The sequence below is a fragment of the Macrobrachium rosenbergii genome, chromosome 21, assembly GCF_040412425.1.
Source record: "Macrobrachium rosenbergii isolate ZJJX-2024 chromosome 21, ASM4041242v1, whole genome shotgun sequence".
NCBI classification, from domain to species: domain Eukaryota; kingdom Metazoa; phylum Arthropoda; class Malacostraca; order Decapoda; family Palaemonidae; genus Macrobrachium; species Macrobrachium rosenbergii.
In genome coordinates this window covers 34,317,992-34,336,772 of record NC_089761.1, presented here as the reverse complement: position 1 = coordinate 34,336,772, position 18,781 = coordinate 34,317,992, and the positions used below count along the sequence as shown (strand labels likewise).

The following is an 18,781-nucleotide window of genomic DNA, read 5'->3' as shown; positions in this document are numbered from 1 at the left end:
CTCAACGTAGTGGAAGGACAATTTACTACTGAACTTCACTCATACTAGCAAATGTCTGAGGAACATAATCTGAAATACCCTTGCAATATTTTTCTTTATTGTTACATTCATGATAATTATCAGACTTGGTAAAGGAATGTTTTATATTTCTATGTATTTTAGATATTATTTTGTGGACATTTGAATATCTGTCGTAGCATTTTTCTTATCTCAACTGTAAATTTAAGAGGGACTTTGAGACTATGGGAAACATCTAAGAGTAGGGCGGGGGGCGGTGGAGGTACGGAGGGGAGGCGAACTTCTTTCTAGATATTTACGTTTTTACTACCTTTCTTAGGAATAAATCTGAGCTTTGAAGAATCCACTATCTGCATGAATCATTCCCGTGACTATTGGGATGTTTGATGTTTCCTTTCAGAAGATTTTAAAGATGAATCATTCACTACAATCGTTAGAGAGCGTAAAATGTTTAAGAATGGGAGGCATTTATCCCAGTAAATACTGCTACCCCTTCAATATTCCTATCTCAAATCAAGCGCAGATAAAAGGTTTGTGTCGGTACTGGGTATCGGAGTCTAAATGAAATGGAATGTTATGGAAATTTGCGATTAAAAGGCAAAAAGACACATTGCAAAAATCCAGTTAACGGGGCTTGCTGGCAATGCAACGAATAAATGTTCTGGTGACCAGCGTTAAGTTTGTGTGCAACTTACCGAGCAGATTGGGTGCGTTACGCGGAATTTTGGCGGTCATATTGGACCGTTGAAGGGGTTTTATGGAATTTACGTTTATATAATATAAAATTATATTCTCATGAAAAATTTTATAAATCTTACAGAAACAATAATCAAAATCAATAGCAAAATCTGAGAATAAGCTTCATCTCACATGCGTATCCCAGCAAGAGCTGCTATGGAACTCTAATTTTTACAAATATAATTATTTATTATATAAAATTTAACTTATATGCTAACTTAAATTTGTAATTTTACCTAATTTAGTGTTTATTTTAGTGATGAGATGGTATTTTTTTTAGTCGTTTTGTAATTTTTCCAGTGAAATACCCGAAGCAACGCCTCCAACAAACGTATAAAGCGGGGGCTCGCGAGCTCGCCGGAGGGGTCCATCAAGCCCTTGTCTCTCCATTAGTGAGGAAGTTCCCTCACAACACAGCCAGCAGGCGGGAGTGTACCAAAATCAAAAATGAGTTCCACTCGGAGGACTCTCTTGACAGATGGACTCACGAACGTCGTCGTCGAGCTGTCGGAGAAGGAAATCGAGAGGATGCAGACAGGTGAGAGAGAGAGGTAGAGCGCGCGAGCGAGCCACATACCTGCGAGAAAGGACGCCTTCGGAAAGTGTGTGTGTGTGTGTCCTGTGCGGGGCGAAATTCGAGGAGGAGGAGGCTCCTCTCGGCCGCCGCCGCCGCCGCCGCCATGCTTAAAGGTGCAGGATTAGTGGGGGCAATTGGACGACGTTCCGTCGTTTGCGTCCTTCCCCGACGTCTGCGACGGCGTCGGTGCCCTTTGGCCGTGCCCCCCAGTGCCTGCGTTTTGTCATTGGTGGGTGACGTTGGACGACGATCCTTCGTCCGTGTCGCTTCCGACGTCCGCCCTCCGTGGCGTCAGTGCCCTTTGGTCATGCCCTCAGTGCCCGCGAGCGGTCTGTCGCTGGCGGGCATCATGGGGGCGTTCTGGCTGTCGTCTTGTTCCGAGGGGCGTTTTGGTCGAGGTTGGCGCCGTCGGTGCCCTTTGGTCGTGCCCTCAGTGTCCTTCGTAGCTGAAGGGCGTCATGGGGGTCGTTTTGGTTGTTGTCTCGCCGCTGAAGGGCACTTTGGTTATAGCCTAACCTTCCTATCCGTTGGTCGTGTCAGGTTAGGCTGGAAGGATTGGCATGTCAGGTTTGATTTCCATCAGGATTCCTATTATGATTCCCATTCCAGTGGGCGTAGGAAGGTCTGTTTAAGGATGGTAGTTTGGCTAGGTGATTTGGTGGGTGCTTGGGCAAGTTACGCTTCGAGCAGGTTGGGCTGTCTGTAGCCAAACCCTTTCTTTTTTTCCAGTCTAAATCCATATCCATCGGTAAGGCCTTCCTTCATATTCACACGATGTCGAGTAATTCCGCTGATGAATAGGCATACTTGTAGCCTAACCTCCTAAAGGCCTGTTTCGTGGAAGACAGCAGGCCTAAGGTAGACAAATGCGAAAAAGCTGTTGCCAAATTAGTTTATACCTTGTAACTAACTATTTGTGTCGTTGACCATTTAGCATTACATCTGCAGAAGTCCATAGAGAATTTTGTTGACTATTTTGTAGTTCATCCTAAAAAGTATTCCTAGATGGGTCTCACGACATCGTTCAATCCTAGGTTAAGTAGGCGCTACTTAAGGCTCTTTGCAGCATCTCTTCGGCCCCTAGCTGCAACCTCTTTCATTCCTTTCACTGTATCTGCATTTGTATCATCCTTCTTCCATCTTACTTTCCTAGCTCTGCTAACAATTGTTTCAAAGTGCATCTGTGAAGTTTTCCTCCTGTTACACCTTTCAAACCTGTCTACTCAAAATTTCCCTTTCAAAACTGATTGATCTCATCTTAGGCCCCAGTGCCTGTCGTTTGGCTTAAATTTTACATTCCATTCTGTCTATTACAGTATATAAGTTCCTATTCTTTGGAAGTAGACGATTTGGTGTATTATTTATGTAAAATTCATGCTGAAAAGTATTCCTAGATTGGTCTCATGACATCAGTCAAGCCTAGCCAAGTATAAGTGCACCAGCTCTGTGATAAGTACTCTGACCCATTGATGAGGCTATACTTTTGTTAGTAAGAGTAATGATATGGAGCGAAATGTCATAATGTGATTTTCCATCCTAGTGATGTACCCATGTTTATGTTAAAAAAGCAGTTTTCCGCCTCTTCAGTGTCAAGAAATCTCTTCACTCCTCTTATGTTGAGAAATCTTTTTCACCTCTTGAATGTCAAGAATGCTTTTAACCTCCCAAAGTCAAGAATTCGTTTCACCTCTCAAATGTCGAGAAGACGTTTCACCTCTCGTATTGTTGAGAAATCTAGTCAGAGACACAAAAATCCATTTAGCTGATCCATACCCCTGACTCTCCAGAAGATGGAAATTGCCCTTTGGGCTACGATCCCAGGAGTGTGAGTTGAACGTCTTTGAACCCTGTTTAGTTTGGCCTTTGGTGCAAAGCTTGATGTATCTGTTATTGTGGAGGTTTGTGTGTTATGAGATACTAAATTGTAATTTTAGAGTTCAGGAAGAATACAGTAATATATTTATTTTTCTTTTATTGCTTGGGTGTCCCACTTATTTTAACTAAGATACATTGTTCATTGTGTTGTCCAACATTTCATAAAACTTGACAATGATTCAGTTAGAGATGTGGGGAAAGGTTCCGTAGCATCATTCCATAATGTTATGTACATCATATATGCAGTTAATTTAACATAGATACTTGAAACTAACGAATCAGAATGAAAGCAATTTATGACATGGTCTGGTTCTGTAAACTGTAAAGTAACATAAGTCTCATGTATAAATGCAACTTTTGATATTATTTGGAAGAGTGATGACTGCAAGCACACTTTATGCACATATACAGTAAACAGTATTTCATGTTAACGTTTGAATTTAGAGGCTGTAATGATTGTCAGACGTTAAAATGCTGCACACAGCAATACTGTAGCATTAAAGTGTGGTTGAAAAGTTCACTTGTAATTCTGTTCAATGTATCACTTAGTCAAAATCCTTAACTAGAGGTATGATTTTCCTTTTTTTTTATTATTTGTTTTTCTTTTCCATGTACAGGTATGTACTCAAGAGAAGGTTTGAGATAAATATAAGGGGAATCTCTAGTGGGATAGGGAAGGTAGGTGACTAACTTGTCAATGTCTGGGCAGCTGTGAACAGAGGCTTATACTTGCACAGATTTATTTTGTTATTTTTTGCAGTCCACCAAATATCTTTCAGCTTATCGTCTTAATTTTCACACACTTGCTTTTATGTTTGCCACAAATTATTTTTCTTAAAGTACACTATCTTAGACTCCAGAATGGCTACTGTATCTTGCAGATGCCCATAGTAGTTGATTTGTCGAGGGTTGGCAAGTACGTTTGCAGTAGCAAGATCGGGGTATTTGTCTGTCGACTCACCCAGAATCTATTTTTTCAGATGCAGAATATTGTCAGCAAGTTTTCAGTAAACATTCAGCTAATGAGTCGCCACCTGTCCAAGGTATAACATGAATCTATATTTAGTACCCTGAAGTAGACTTACGAACGTACGATGTGTTTTAGTGCCATAATGTTTCTAAGAATGTTTGAGTGTGTATTGGTAAAAATACTCATTTGCTTAGGGGGCCTTAAAATATAGTCTTGATTAGGAGCACTGTGATTGTAAGATTTAGCATGCTTTTTGCCTTTTATCTCAGTATTGTACTAAATATGTAGGTCAGAATTGGTGATATAGAAATAGTCATTCACTGCTTATTGAATATGTTTGGTTATAGTAAATGCATCATCATAAAAGAGGTACCTTTACATTTCAGTATATGTCAGTATATGTGATTACCATAGTATATATTGGTTGTTGAACATTCTTCAAATAATCCTCTAGCTAGCATGTGGAATATTTGCATGTTTCAAACATTTTGTGGTGCATTGTTGTTAATGTATGTTTGGTAGAGGTTTAAAGGAAATTTAGGATGTTTCTTCAACTACTGTACCAGCTATAGTACATCAGTTGGAACAACACAATGATGGTTTCTTTTTTTAATACTTTGTCAAACAATAAAACATTTGGCTTCATATTCCAGGAGACCCTTTAATCATTTTCCATTCATGTGGCTTTCATTCATTTTTTACTTTTTGAGTTAAGGACTAATTCCCTTGACTTATTGTCCCATGCGTGTTTACTTACCTAAGCCCTTGGTCCTGCTGTTCCTGTTTCTTCACATCTATTTGTGCCTCTTATTTTATCTTGCCAGGCACTAACTTCATACATTTTCTGTCCCCACTCTGGAATCTAGTATTTGTTTCAGGCTGGAAAACATGCACTCTTTTCTTACCCCAAGTATCTGTTTAAGCAAACACTATCTCAGCTATCAGTATCTGCATCTAGCTAAACAATCCGTTTTTCTTTGCATATATGAGAACCTTTCTTCATAAGAGCAGTAACTATTCATTCATGCTTAGTGCCATAAATGCTAAGGTTTTTTATTTTTTTATTTTAGGTTTATCACTCTTATCTTATCTTCTTATATATTGAAGAGCAAACCATGCTTTGTTGCATGCAGATATTTTGTCAGCAAACGCAGTTTGTGTAATTTTTTATTCATACAAAGTACAAACAACCTTATCACTTCAGATACAAACAAGTTACGTTCCGGACCACCTTACTTATGAACAAGTTACGAGTACTCTTCATGCCTATTTAAGTACAGTATGATACAAAATCAATACAGCACTGTGCGTTTCTTCATCCTAAAGCACAATACACTGTACATACAGGACTGTATGTACAGAATAGGCACGCAAAACAAAATCTGAACTTACAGGTGGCAAAGGGGAGCGCTCTGAACACAAATTTTAATTTGCGATCCTGCTTGTCTGTATCTCTGAATGTTTGTAAGTTGAATGTTCGTAAGTAGGGTGGTGTCTGTGCACAATGTCATTTGCAGTGTCCTGTGTTCTGCTTCATTCACCTCTTCAGGTATTGCTTGTGTTCATCTTTCAACAACGTGTGCATTCCTTTGATCTTCACTTAGTGTTTCAAGCAGCTTGCAGTGGGTTTGTGTGATGTTTTTCTGAGTAGCATGTTGTGTGGTATGTTTTCAGAACTTTATATTTTTCCTTAAGGTTTTTAGTCACTGTCTTTGATGCTCGTTGACATGATTGATGTATGTTTTGTCAACAAGTGGGCATTATTGTACTTTAATAAAACTTTTTCAATGTATGCCCCGTAGGGGGTTAATGCCATTACTGCACCTTCCACAGCGCACTGAAGGCATTATTCAAGGTTCTTTAGACCATCCCTTTGGCCCCTAGCTGCAACCCCTTTCATTCATTTTACTGTGCCTTCATTCATATTCTTTCTTCCATCTTACTTTCCACCCTTTCCTAACAGTCATTTCATAGTGCAACTGTGAGGTTTTCCTGTTGTTACACCTTTTAAACCATTTTACTCTCAATTTTCCTTTCAGCACCAAATGACCTCTGGCCTAAATTTTATATTCTATTCAGTTCTGTTTTCAATGCATGTTTGCCGTTTTTGGTTCATATCTACTGTCCTTAACTAATAAGAAATTTGAGATACTTTGTTGACCAATAGGCTGGCAGGGCTTGATAATGAGCCCTTTAGACTCTGGCTCATCCAGGCAATCTTGCTCAGAACAGAAAGGCAACTTCTGAATTGTCCTTATCACAAGAGTTGGTAAAAAAGAGTGTAAGCAGCAATTAATGCCCATACTTTGTCGTAGGAGTAGAAAACAGAATCTGATGCCCGCAAGACTGTAGGAGTTCCAAGTTGGCAGCAGCTGTAAGTTGCCTTGAATTTAATTGATAATTCACAGTTTACTAAAAGACGAGATGTCGTAGAACCATTTCCAATTCCACCACTTTCGAATTTTCAAGGTGACGGATACCAGGCTCCTTGACAGTGTTTTGTCAGGACTTCTTTAGTCTGTGTGGAGAAATAAGACTTATTTCTCTGTGTATTTCTGATCGTTTGTTTCTGTCAGTTCTTTGCATAGAGCAGTCTTCAGGATCGTTCATACTGATAAATTAAGATTTTGCTCTCTTGAATATTGGTGATTGTGAAATTAGTTTTGTAACTCAAAATTGGATAAACAAGTGTTAGATGATGACAGTGTTGTATATAGTTGTTATCCATTTGCCTTTACTGGTTTACCTTTCTTATCAGACACAAGGTTACAGTGCCTGCATAGTTTTACAATAGGCTCACTGGCAGTGAATAGGAAAATAGTTCATTGAGCTTCATACATTTCCAGTGTCTTTTTCACCAATGAAAACAGTAGAAACATTAAACCTGCATAGTTTTACAATAGGCTCACTGGCAGTGAATAGGAAAATAGTTCATTGAGCTTCATACATTTCCAATGTCATATTCAATGAAAACAGTAGAAACATTAAAAGGGATAGAAGAGGATATATTCATGGTGGGAATTTAGACAGAAAGAACACAGGACCGAGAAAGGAAAAGTTGACACAAAACAATTATGATGATGATGAGGGAAGGATGGGTCTGGTGAATACTATAGTTTGTGCAGAGATCCATCACACTCACAGTTGATCCCTGATCCTCTTTTGCTGAACAGCAGCAAAAATATGCAGTAAATGTGGCTTGCTGTCAAACTTCTCAGTTCCAGAAGTCCTTTATTCCTCGCGCCATTGGACTGGAACAGTCTCCCCGAGGATCTTGTGCAATTGGAACTTCGAAAGTTCAGGCAAAGATACAATGCATCACTACTGTAAAAAAAATTTCCCTTCTATTTTAATAATTTACTTACATTTTATCTATTTTTTTAATTTGTTCATTTACTTTTCTTTTCTTTCTGTATTTCCTTTTATCTTCTGTTACTTCTTTCAAATGAATACCATATTCTTTGGAAGCTTGAATTTCAATTCAGTGTTCCCTGAGGGCTTGTTCCTTATGAATGGGGTTCATCTTTTGGTTAATAATAATAATAATGATTACAAGGTACTGGTAGGAATTGCCTCATACAGTATCATTATTCATGTAAGAGTCAGGAATGAGTTTTTAGATGTAAGCATGAGCAAATTCTTGTCATTGAGCTTTTGGAAAGCGCCTGTTAGCCTCTGAAAGATTGCCAGCTAGTGAGATTTTTCTTTGTAGAAGAGCTCAAGAATGAATTCTGTTTCTCATAAATGCCTTCGTGAAAGTTGTTCATATAAGCACATTTTTCCTGCCAGACACAATTTGTCATTCCCTTGAAATTCCTCCCTTCTGTACACTGTACAAGTTAGGTTTGATGGTTGATCTTTTTACTTGACCAACAGTTATGCAGTCAGTAAATGTCTTTGTATTTGTGAAAAAAATGTTTGAAAATTTTCAACTAACTTTGAAGGTACCTGGCAAATAACAATACCAAGCATTTGTTTTGTGAAAGTTATAGGTGTACTACTTAGGATTTCTGGAGATTATCAGAAATGGTTCTTGTACACAAACAGTTTAAATAGGCCAAAGGTTACAGTGTACATTTCTAAAAGGCCAACAACATGTTGATGTACGTGTAGTTATGATTATTTAAGTATTCTAAATAAATAAGTATACAGGAGATGAATAACAGTATTGTAATCATACTGCTTCACTGTAATATTTTTATTAATTTTTCTGTATATTCTACAGCAGGGACACCAACAGAAACAGTCAACGTAAAGCCATCCACAGAGGGATTGTTTCAGAGCAGACGAAGAGCATTTAAAGGTTTGTGGGACTCTTGAATCATTTTTAGCTTGAGGTATAACTTACAACACCCTTTTTGGCTTCATACTGTCTTCCTGTAATTTAGATACTGTAGGAAAGTCTGTATTTTATACAGAATGCCTGTCTGTAAAGCTTATGACAGTATAGTATTTGAGATGTACAGACTCAATTTAATAATACCCTGAACCTAATAATAGAAAATGCATTATCATACAACTCTTGAAAGTGGCATATCACCATGCTCTTGCAACTATGTGAAATGCAGCCCAGGTAAAAGCAAGTGACTCAGTAAATTATCTTAAGGAAATATTTTCATAATCATACACGATCAATCCTTGTTAGGACAGAGATCATAAGAATCTATAAAGCCAAATATTACATTTCTTACAGCATTAGATTCTCCTCAGCGATATACTGAGAGCTTGCATGCTCCCCGAACATCCACAGTAGCTGTTATTTCTCGCAAAGTTCCCATTTGGCACCTGTTGCATGACTTTTCTTTTGAATGATTCCCGAAGGAAGTAGTGCCGTCAGTGCACCTCACCCCCTGCCCTGTTGCCATTACCTAGGGTTCTTTGCAGCATCCCTTCAGGCCTTAGCTGCAACCCCTTTCAGTCCTTTTATTGTACCTCCATTCATATTCTTTCACCTATCTTAGTTTCCAAGCTCTCCTAACAATTCGGTCATAGTGCAACTGTGAGGTTTTGCTCCTGTTACACCTTTCAAACCTTTTTACTCTCAATTTTTGTTTCGGCGCTGAATGACCTCGTAGGTCCCAGCACTTGGCCTTTGACCTAAATTTTGTACTCTATTCCATTCTATTCTTTTGGATAATAAGGGAAACTACTGTCGTATACTATGACTCTGAAAGTGCTTTAGGCCTTTTTGAAGGTTTTCAGTAGTTCTTATCCTTCATTCTGGCGGGTTCCATCTCGTCTGGGAACTCGTGGTAAAGAGGCAATGAACAGGGGAAGTGAAAGAAGCCATTTTAAATTATGACTTTGCGTTAAAAGTGTTCCCTATTTGGTATTAAGAGACTAATTAGGTTGCGCATTTTAAGAAAGTGGCAAGGAGGGGCTGTCACCCTCCCCCATGCCAAAAATGAATATATAATATCCCTTGGCTACTAGTTTTAATATCAACTGAAAGGTTGAAGTGATCTTTTCTCTCTTTCTTTAAATCTTAGCTGAAAACTCTTATGGACAGTCAACAGACTATTAACCCAAGAGGACTCCTAAGGGAAATTAACCTGTAGAAAAGAGAGAGAGAGAGAATGAGAGAAGTTATAAGAAAAGGTGATAAATAAACAAGTATGGGGAAATAGTAAAACCAACATGCACGATTTCAGAAGATGTCAGCAGAGGGCAGGAATGAATTTGCTCCTTTCTTAAACATTTGAAAATCAAAAGATTCCAGACCTGGACTAGGAAAATTATTCCACATTTTAGGTAGCCAAGATAAAACTCTTAGAAAACTTTGCAGTTTTAAATCAGATACTGGAAAACAAAAAACTGTTTGCAGCAGCAGCCTGCCTAGTGTTGCAAGCAGAAACAGCTAGGTCAGGTAATGAAAAGTGCAGAGGATTTTCATCATTGTGAATTTTATACAACAAGCATAATGAATTCACTATACACATATGCCACATGTCAACATTAGGAGTTGGGAAATTAACTTGACTGTTGACATAACTGTCCAATAGTTTGAGATTAGTGTCAGCACCCAAAGACCATTATTCCAAACAAGGAAAAGAAGATTTAAAACATTTTCTGCAAGATTCTAACATTTTGAGAAACAGAGGAAGAAATATTACTAAGATGCTTCTCAAAAATAAATTTCTTATCAAGAAATGTCTCAGTAGTTTGGGTACACTTCCTCATAAAGATGACTGTAAACCTCTGAGCATCATGAACAGAACGTAATGGCATGGACCTTCAAACGATGCAGTTTTACTGTGACTGAATCTCTTGGTGTGAAGTTGTTGCCTTATCCAATGAAACATGCCATTTTCATTATTTGATGATTGCTTTCACAAGGAACTCCTTCCAGTATTTCTGGCATTTGTATTATGGAATATATCTTCAGTGATGAGTATTCTTGTACGGAAGGATTTGGTAATATTTGCAGGTATTTAAGGAAATTAAAATTCTGAAAATCATCTACAAAATGTTATTCTGTTATCCCCTGCCTCTTTATTCCTTTAGTCATATCATGGTCTGGTAGTTTTGAGAGAAAAGTTATTAGAAAGAATGGTCACCAACACCAGTTTAATAGTAGGAGAGACTAATAGTGAAAAAACTCAAAACTATCTAGAGAGTAAGGCTTTTATTTGAGAATAAACCCATCATGTCTCATCTTCAAATTACTCAGCACTTAGTTTGTCTTGTGAATGACAATCTCACTTGGCCAGATTCCCAGTTCTGGGTAAGTCACAAGACTTGACATGGATCCCCCATGGAAATTTTATAGGAACCTCAAACCCCATAAAAGTAGTGCCATCACTGCACCTCATGCGGTGCACTGTAAGCATTACTTGAGGTTCTTTGCAATGTCCCCTTTGGTTCCTAGCTGCAACCCCTTTCATTCCTTTTACTGTACCTCCGTTCATATTCTCTTTCTTCCTTATTACTTTCCACCCTCTCCTAATAATTGTTTCATAGTGCAACTGTAAGGTTTTCTTTCTCTTAAATTTTTTAAACCTTCTTTACTCTCAATTTCCCTCACATTGCTGAATGACCTCATAGGTCCCAGTGCTTGGCCTTTGGCCTAAATATTATATCCCATTCCATTCCATAAGAATGTCAAACATTTTCATTTTGTCCAGTGTCTAAATTTTTTAGTTTATTGAAAAAGGTTCTAGTTACTAGGAAAGCACTCTTGGCCAACCCCTAGAGTGGAATTTTTTTTTTACTCTTGGTCTTGTTAAAATGTTGATTATTTTAGAATGTATATAGGCTAGTATTCTGACAATAGACAAAAAGCCCTGCAGTTGTGAAAGTGGTTTAATTGTAATTTGGTTTGAACACAAATCGTATCTTATCATTCTTCATAAGATTCATTCTTCCCTTTAATTACCGATGTTTTTATCCTATGGTATTTAAAGACTCGTGATTATTTTAACTAGATAGTATCATGCATACTATAGTTTTGTGCAACTTCATCACGTGACCATTGTCACCATGATCTAATCTTTTAATTTACTCACATTACTTACATTTGTATCTATTTATTTTTTAATTTGTTAATTTATTTTTCCTTTTTAATAACTGTTATCTCTTCTTCCTGAATTTGTTATTACCTTCTGTTATTTCTTTCAAATAAACATCATATTCTTTGGAAGCTTGAATTTCAAGTCAGTATCCCCTGTGGTGGGCTTGTTCCATTTGTATAGGGTTCATCTTCTGAATAATAATAAAAAAATAATCATTTATTATTCTGGATAAAAATAGTAATAATAATAAAGTAAGCATTAGTATTAAGTTAGAATCAATGTGTGAGATAAAGACATTAAATTTTGTGATAATGTGGGATGTTGGATGAAAGCTGTCTTTCTGTGTTAATGCAACTTCTTTAATTCCTTTTAGCACCATGGGACTCAGAAATGACGCACTTCTTCATCAGCGAGTACCGCAACGTCAGGGGAATCGTCGTCAAGAAGAGGGAGGCTTTTTTACACATAGCGGAGAAGATGAATGCGAAGGGGTACGACGTGACTCCTTACACCGTGGAGAAGAAGTGGCACAATCTCATCAAGACGTACAAGAATGTTTTAGACCGAGCACTTTACAAAGGACAGGAAAAGATTTGTTGGGAATACTTTGAGGTAAGTATGGGAGTCTTCGCATGTAGTGGATTCACAAGGTCAAAGACTGCAGTGGTTATGATCCATATGATTCTTTAGATTGAAATAACCTTTGTTCCCTAGCACACTGGATCTATGTGTATGCCTTACATCTCTCAGTAGAATTGCTCGTAGAGAAACAACCGTAAGTCGTGTATTTTGCAGGCAGTAACACCACTATTAGCAGTGTAGAATGTAGGAAATATCCTAATTTTGGTATTGAAGGAAGAAAAGCTAGCAGTATTAGACAGATTTTGCTTAATTGAGCTGAAGATTAATTATTTGAAGTCAGCATGAAAATTTGTAATTGATTTTGCCAAGATGTAATGCAGTCAGCACACAGGTGGTCAGACCATTTATTAAAAGTATTTTGATTACGGTTTAATTCTATGAAACATTTCCTGATGGCTACTGTTTGAATAACTCATGTGCCAGCTGCTTTACTGTGACCATTTTATATAGCTGCAATAAAACGATGAGTGACTTGCCCATCTTTTTCTGTGACCAGGAGTTACAGTGATTAGCTTGCCCCTATCATCATTTGCCTATGAAACGCTGCTATTTTGTCTTTTTTAGCACTTGATAACTAACTCGCTGCATAATACTTCTATTTTGGCAAGTACTTTTAATTCCTTTTCGAATAAGATGTCCTGTTTCAGTCTTGGTGATATCACACAGAAATAGGGATTCCACATATGTAAAGTTGGAATAGCCCAGCAGCTTCCACTTGTGAAGGCTTAGGAATAATGCTAGTGTGGGCTTGTGGCCCTGACTCCGAGATACCCATCCAGAAATAGTTATGATTGGTTAATCCATTTGTGCAGGGTTATATGCTAAGTAAATTAAAGGCTTGTGTTTGTGAAACTAGGCGTGCTTTAAAATTTGTATTTTGGCCACAGTGAAGCAGCAACTTTGAGGATACGTTGCTATTTGTATTACCTAATGAAAAATATATTTTAATTTACAGGAAATGGATGAAATCATTAAAAACAGCACACCATCTTTGCCAGCTCCAGGGAACCTGAAAAATCTAGCTAAATCCAGAAAAGGGAACGGAGGAACTGAGAGTCCTAACGTAAGCGCTCCACAAATGGCCGAGACACTATCTGTTTCTCCAGACATCGGGTCCTGCCCACCCTCCCCAGAGCTGATCATCACCACGCCACGAAGTTCTTCCCCACCTCGTTCAGACACGTCTAATTCATACTATCAAAACATACCCATAACAAATTCTTGTCAAGCTTCTACGCCATCTTCACATGTACAAAGTTACACTTCACCAGCTATTGTCTCCTCCTCAGCCATTGTTTCGTCGTCATCTACGCCCCTACCGTGCGGAGAGCCTCAAAATATGTCGTGTACTGTCCACTACGAGCAACCCATTCATCCTAATGTTTCAGGTATGAATCCTCAAATTTCGAATTCTACAGCTGTTCAAGTTGGGCCCAAAGTCGAGTGGGGAGGACAGATACAGCCGCAGGTTTCCACTAACATGGAGACGCAGGTCATACCAGCACAACAAACAATGGTATCAGTGCAACATCAAGGTATGACATCACCCTCTTATATTACTGTTCCTGAAGTTCAGAACCCGAGGTTTGCCAAGCCGAACGAACCTGTCATGAAGACAATCACTCAAGGAGCTGTTGATCCAGGCAGAAGAGATATGAAAAGGAAATGGCCCAGTGACCAGCAAAACGAAGCTGGACATTCTAAACAGGAAAAAATAAGAATAACAACAGAGCCGCCGCAGTTCCCAGACCCGGACCTGTTAACAGCCCAAAGAGAAACGAATTATCAGTTGAAAATTCTCAACTCAAACATCATGAGTATGGGTCACACTTTGAATGAAAATATTTTAGGCTTGAAGAGAGCTGTTGAAAGTATGGTGTCGATCATGATTCAGAATAGAAATAATGTATAGAATATAAAGTAATTACCCTTGACTAAAGTTTATTGTTATCAGGGCTCAGTCAGTCCTTCCCAACTGTCTTAATTTAAAGTTTTCACCCGACATTTCTTTAATATTCAATTATTGTTAACGTAAGGTAAAGCTCTGCTGTACAGAAAGTACGTTGGTCCTGTTTGAATCGCTATGCATAATTGAATTGTATTAAACGTTCATGCATTTACCTGTTGCTATAATTTTTTACAAGAAGTAAGTCCAGAAGTTTTATTGGTCATTTTGTTTTGAAAAACTTGGAACAACGGGGATTTCAGAGTGAATTTCTCATGTCCACACAAATACGACGTTAAGATGAAAATCTTAGAATAATGTCCTTTTAGTATTCATAATTGTCAGTAATTTTGAGCTTCATTTTAGAGTATATCATTCATGTTTAAAATATGACTATGTTACATAATCTGTGATAGTTGGGAAGTAGAGTGCTGTGTACGGAGTAAGTAATCTGAAGGTCGTGGTCTTTTGTAGACGCACCAGTGAGCAATCTCTCTCTTACGTAGATTGATAGATGGTGATTTATTTCGATTAGAAAATTTAGAAAGGAGTTACTTTGGATTCTTAAGTACAAATTTTTTTCTTCGTACAGCTAGATGTGTGCTCAGCCAGGTGGTTGGCTGATATGTTGTAGTCAAGGAGTCATTTATCACAGTATGAGTGGCAGTCATTCTTGTCCTGTTTGCCATGAGTAAGGATAACCCAAAACTTTTTCCTTCAGTAGTTTATCAGAATTTTGTATTCAGCCGACACGATGGCAGACCTTTTTGGTTTTGCCCTATTTCCATTTTACTAAAAACCTGCCCTTGATATTTTTATAAGGCGAGGGATTACTGTCTTCAGAATGAGTAAAACTTTTCATATACCATTGCTTCAGTATCCATTTTTCTCTGGCAGTACTCTGCCAGCAGTGTAACTGCCTGAGTTCCTTCTACTTGGTAGACGTAGTGATTGATGGTGAAATTGAATACAGTACTCATAAATTTTTAGTTATATTTAAATGGAAAATGAAGTATTAAGTTTACATCCTAATGTTGTTCGTATGTTACCAGTGACAAGACTGAAATTTCGACGTACTCTGCCAATCTGGAGTTTGGCAGGAAGTGGCAAAGTGAAAAGGAAGCTAATTTCCTTCTCAAATGGGTATGTGATAATGGTAATTTTAAGGTAGATTTGGAATGAGGAGACATTGTTTTTTCTCTCTCTCTCTCTATGTGAAAACCTACATTTCTGTCCTCGTACAGAACACTTGCGGTGCAAATTTTATGAACGGATGATTTAGTTGGCCACAGACCATTCCCCCCCCTCCCACCCCACCCCTCCCTTTCATGGAAGGCTTTTTCCTTTTTATATGGAAGTTGGTCAGTATTTGATTACTGTAAGATGTGTTATATATATTGATATTTGTAAAATAAATTGACATAGGCTTTATAATAAGTGTTTCTAGGAATTTTTGTATAATTGCCAGTGATAAAATATGATTTATTTTAAAAGCTTGTGTAGACTATAGCAGCTTATGTACTGTAAGTGTCAAAAGGGGAAAACAGACTACATTAGTCCTATTAATGTAAGGATACATTGAAACCTTTAGTCTTGCTTACTTAAATACTGGACCTGCTTCACGTGACCTTGCATGCACAATCGTTATGTATTCTTGGACCTGCCGTATCCCTCGTTTAATTTGAGTTATACAAGTCCGTTGTGTGGTGACTGCAGTGGTCACCGTTTTTCAAGTGTATGACTTGATATGCAAATAAACTTTCAGGTGTGGAGTGCATTTATCTTGGTAATCAGTGAACCGATTGATAGTACGGCCCTTTGTTTTATTTTTTCAGATTTTTGATGCTTTTGAGTCACTGGAACTTTCCCTTGTAATAAGATTAGTGGAGTTCAGATAATCTTGTAACTTATTCACTGAATTTCTCATTGATTGATGCCTTCTACACAGTGTATCTAGGTTTATCTTGAAAATAATTTGCAATAATTTGTGTCAAGTGCTGTAATCGTCCCTCGGAGCAAACATTTCACTGCGGTGATCCCATACAAAGTTCTCTCTGCATTTCACGAGATGCAAATTATAACTAACTTGAAAAGATTGGATTAGGAGTTTGGTTTTATGGTGGTGCTATTTGAGAAACATGACATCACCAGTATTGGTAAGGTGCATTGCGGCAACTTTTCCTGGTTATAGCTGGGGGGGGTGATGCAACCAGCTCTGTCTGCCGAATCAAGACTCGAGAAAAATGGCCAGGCTCATGTTTAATAAAGCAATACTTGAGGTAATGCACACCAGTACTGCCATGATATGTTCGTTTTTGTTACACAGACAAGGTTGGAAATAATTTCTGCTTGCACACACTTTACCTGCATCGTTACTAGTACAGTTGAGGGCATTAGTTGCATTTTATTATCTGTAGCATGGAGGCAATACGTACTGCACATGCTGGAACTATACTATTTTTTAGATAATGTGCAGGAGTCAACAGTATGTGAAAATTTTTTGTGCTGTTAGTCATTATTTCGTTTTAAATTAACGATGTCTTGATTCTGTCCTCAGAGGAGGAATTTCGAATATTTTAATATTTATGTAATTTGAAAAAGTATATAGATATATATATATATTTATTGTAGTTTTAACTTAGGAAAAAGTCATATTTTCCACTGAAGTATTGAATTAACACGTTTAAGCAGTCTTCTTTTAAGTTTAAATTGATTAAGAGTTTATGATCCGATTTAGACACTAGTATACTGACTTTTGCCATGGACATGTACAAAACAGGATGATGCCTTCAGAAGCCAATACATGTACTTTACTTTGCCACAGTTAAAAAAATTAATAATTGCTGTTCTAACGTCGTGTTTGGTCAGTTACAAAATTGTTCAGGATTGACATTTGTCTCACCTTTGACATGAAATTCTTGCCTCGTCTGAAGCGAGGTAACAGCATTTTAACCGTAGCAACAACGTATTGGGCTTTTGAAAGCACAGACACACACACGTAGTTGATATGGATGTACAGTACAACAAAGTCTCCCTCCTTAAGTAATTGAATGTTTCAGCTGCCTGGGATATCAATATTTGTTGCAAATGCTTTAATTTTTTATTGAAATGAATTATTTAATGTCATTGGCATCACGCAGAAAAGTAGAATAAAGTATTTTTTTCATGTAATGGAATTATATTTTATTTTGATGTAGAATAAAGAGAAAATATTTAAGCTTGTGTTCCTTAACCTATGCGTCGTCCATTAAAATTTAAATACAGTAACTATGGCCTCTGTACCCTTCTTTTTGCAATATTTTCTGGCCTTAACTAAAGAATGACATTGGACTGCCTACCCCAGTGATATATGCATCTATTATATTAATTTCCCTGGCTGCCTTTCTGCTTCTGTTTGTGTGTCCAGAGGCTTCTGGAATTCAGAAGGTTTCTGGAAATTCCAGAGGTTTCAAGACCATCTAATCACCAGGCTCTTCAAAGCCTTTTGTCTCTGATTTCTCCTCCATAAAACTCTGTTCTTTAGTCTTGTGCAAGACTGGAGCAAGCCCAAGTTCTTGGAGATGTATTCAAAAGGCTCCTGGGAATTCTGATGGCTTCTGGTCCTTCCTGGAGATGAAAGGCTTCCAAGATTTCTTCAGGGAAACCCACGTTCTTGAAGGGAAGCAGATCTGACAAGAATCCATTCGGGTGCTGAAGATGGCTTCACAGAATCCCGGATTCTTGAAGACATCTTCAAGAAGACATTATAATCCCATGGGCAGGTCTCCAGGAATTCTTCAGGAGCTGAAGACGGCTGCTCATGATCCTGGAATCTTCAAGAAGACGTTGTAATCCAATGGGCAATTTTCCAGGAATGCTTCAGGAGCTGACAACGACTGCAAAGGATCCTGGAGTTGTGAAGACGTCTTCAAGAAGGCGTTATAATCCAATGGGCGTTTCTCCAGGAGGCCTTCAGGAGGTGGAAGAATTCTGGGCAATATGATTCCAGAGACAGATTCTGGATTTTTCCATGAAATGTTTGAGATTCACGAGACTGCAGCAGAAGGAGCTGAAGACAGCTGGATTCTTGAAGACTTCTTCAGGAAGCCACGATAATCTAATGGGTGTTTATCCACGAGTTCTTCAGGAGTCGAAGACTGCTTCAAAGGATCCTGGAGTCATGGAGATGTCTTCAAGAATACATTTCAACCCAACGGATGTTTCTCCAAGAGGTGGAAGAACTCTGGGCAAAATGATTCCGAAGGCAGATTCTGGATTTCTCCAGAGAAATGTAACCCTAACTTTTCAAATCAAAATTAATTACATCAGAATTATTAGCAAATGCAAGCGATAAGCAAGCATCCGCTATTCTAAATGTTTAAAGATCAAACGGTGACTTCAGCACTGCTCACAAAATAGCCACAACAGGACTGGCGAAGCCAGTCATTTCTTTCCCAGAAAGGATCCCCCCCCCAACAACACTTAATAACGTAAACTTGAATTACGGGAGTGAATGGAAGCTGGGG

General features: G+C 38.1%; 1 protein-coding gene across 2 annotated transcripts; it reads left to right on the top strand.

Annotated features, from left to right (window-relative positions):
• Window positions 1–1,089: 1,089 nt before the first annotated feature.
• Window positions 1,090–17,493, top strand: LOC136849903 (uncharacterized). Of its 2 annotated transcripts, XM_067123414.1 has the most exons (5): window positions 1,090–1,294; window positions 4,189–4,251; window positions 8,404–8,481; window positions 12,063–12,301; window positions 13,287–17,493. In XM_067123414.1, exons 1-5 carry the CDS (start codon window positions 1,204–1,206, stop codon window positions 14,241–14,243), a joined length of 1,428 nt encoding a protein of 475 aa, XP_066979515.1. In that variant the 5' UTR covers window positions 1,090–1,203; the 3' UTR covers window positions 14,244–17,493. The 2 variants fall into 2 exon arrangements, with proteins under 2 accessions (XP_066979515.1, XP_066979516.1); XM_067123415.1 differs by lacking the exon at window positions 4,189–4,251 and having other exon boundaries at window positions 1,118–1,294.
• The last annotated feature ends 1,288 nt before the right edge of the window (window positions 17,494–18,781 follow it).

What these genes read in the sequence shown, in the direction of transcription:
- LOC136849903 (XM_067123414.1), top strand. Translation starts at nt 1,204, where the DNA reads ATGAGTTCCACTCGGAGGACTCTCTTGACAGATGGACTCACGAACGTC. An exon ending in CAGACGAAGAGCATTTAAAG is followed by an intron (nt 8,482 to 12,062) that starts GTTTGTGGGACT and finishes AATTCCTTTTAG; the next exon opens with CACCATGGGACTCAGAAATG. An exon ending in TTTGTTGGGAATACTTTGAG is followed by an intron (nt 12,302 to 13,286) that starts GTAAGTATGGGA and finishes TTTAATTTACAG; the next exon opens with GAAATGGATGAAATCATTAA.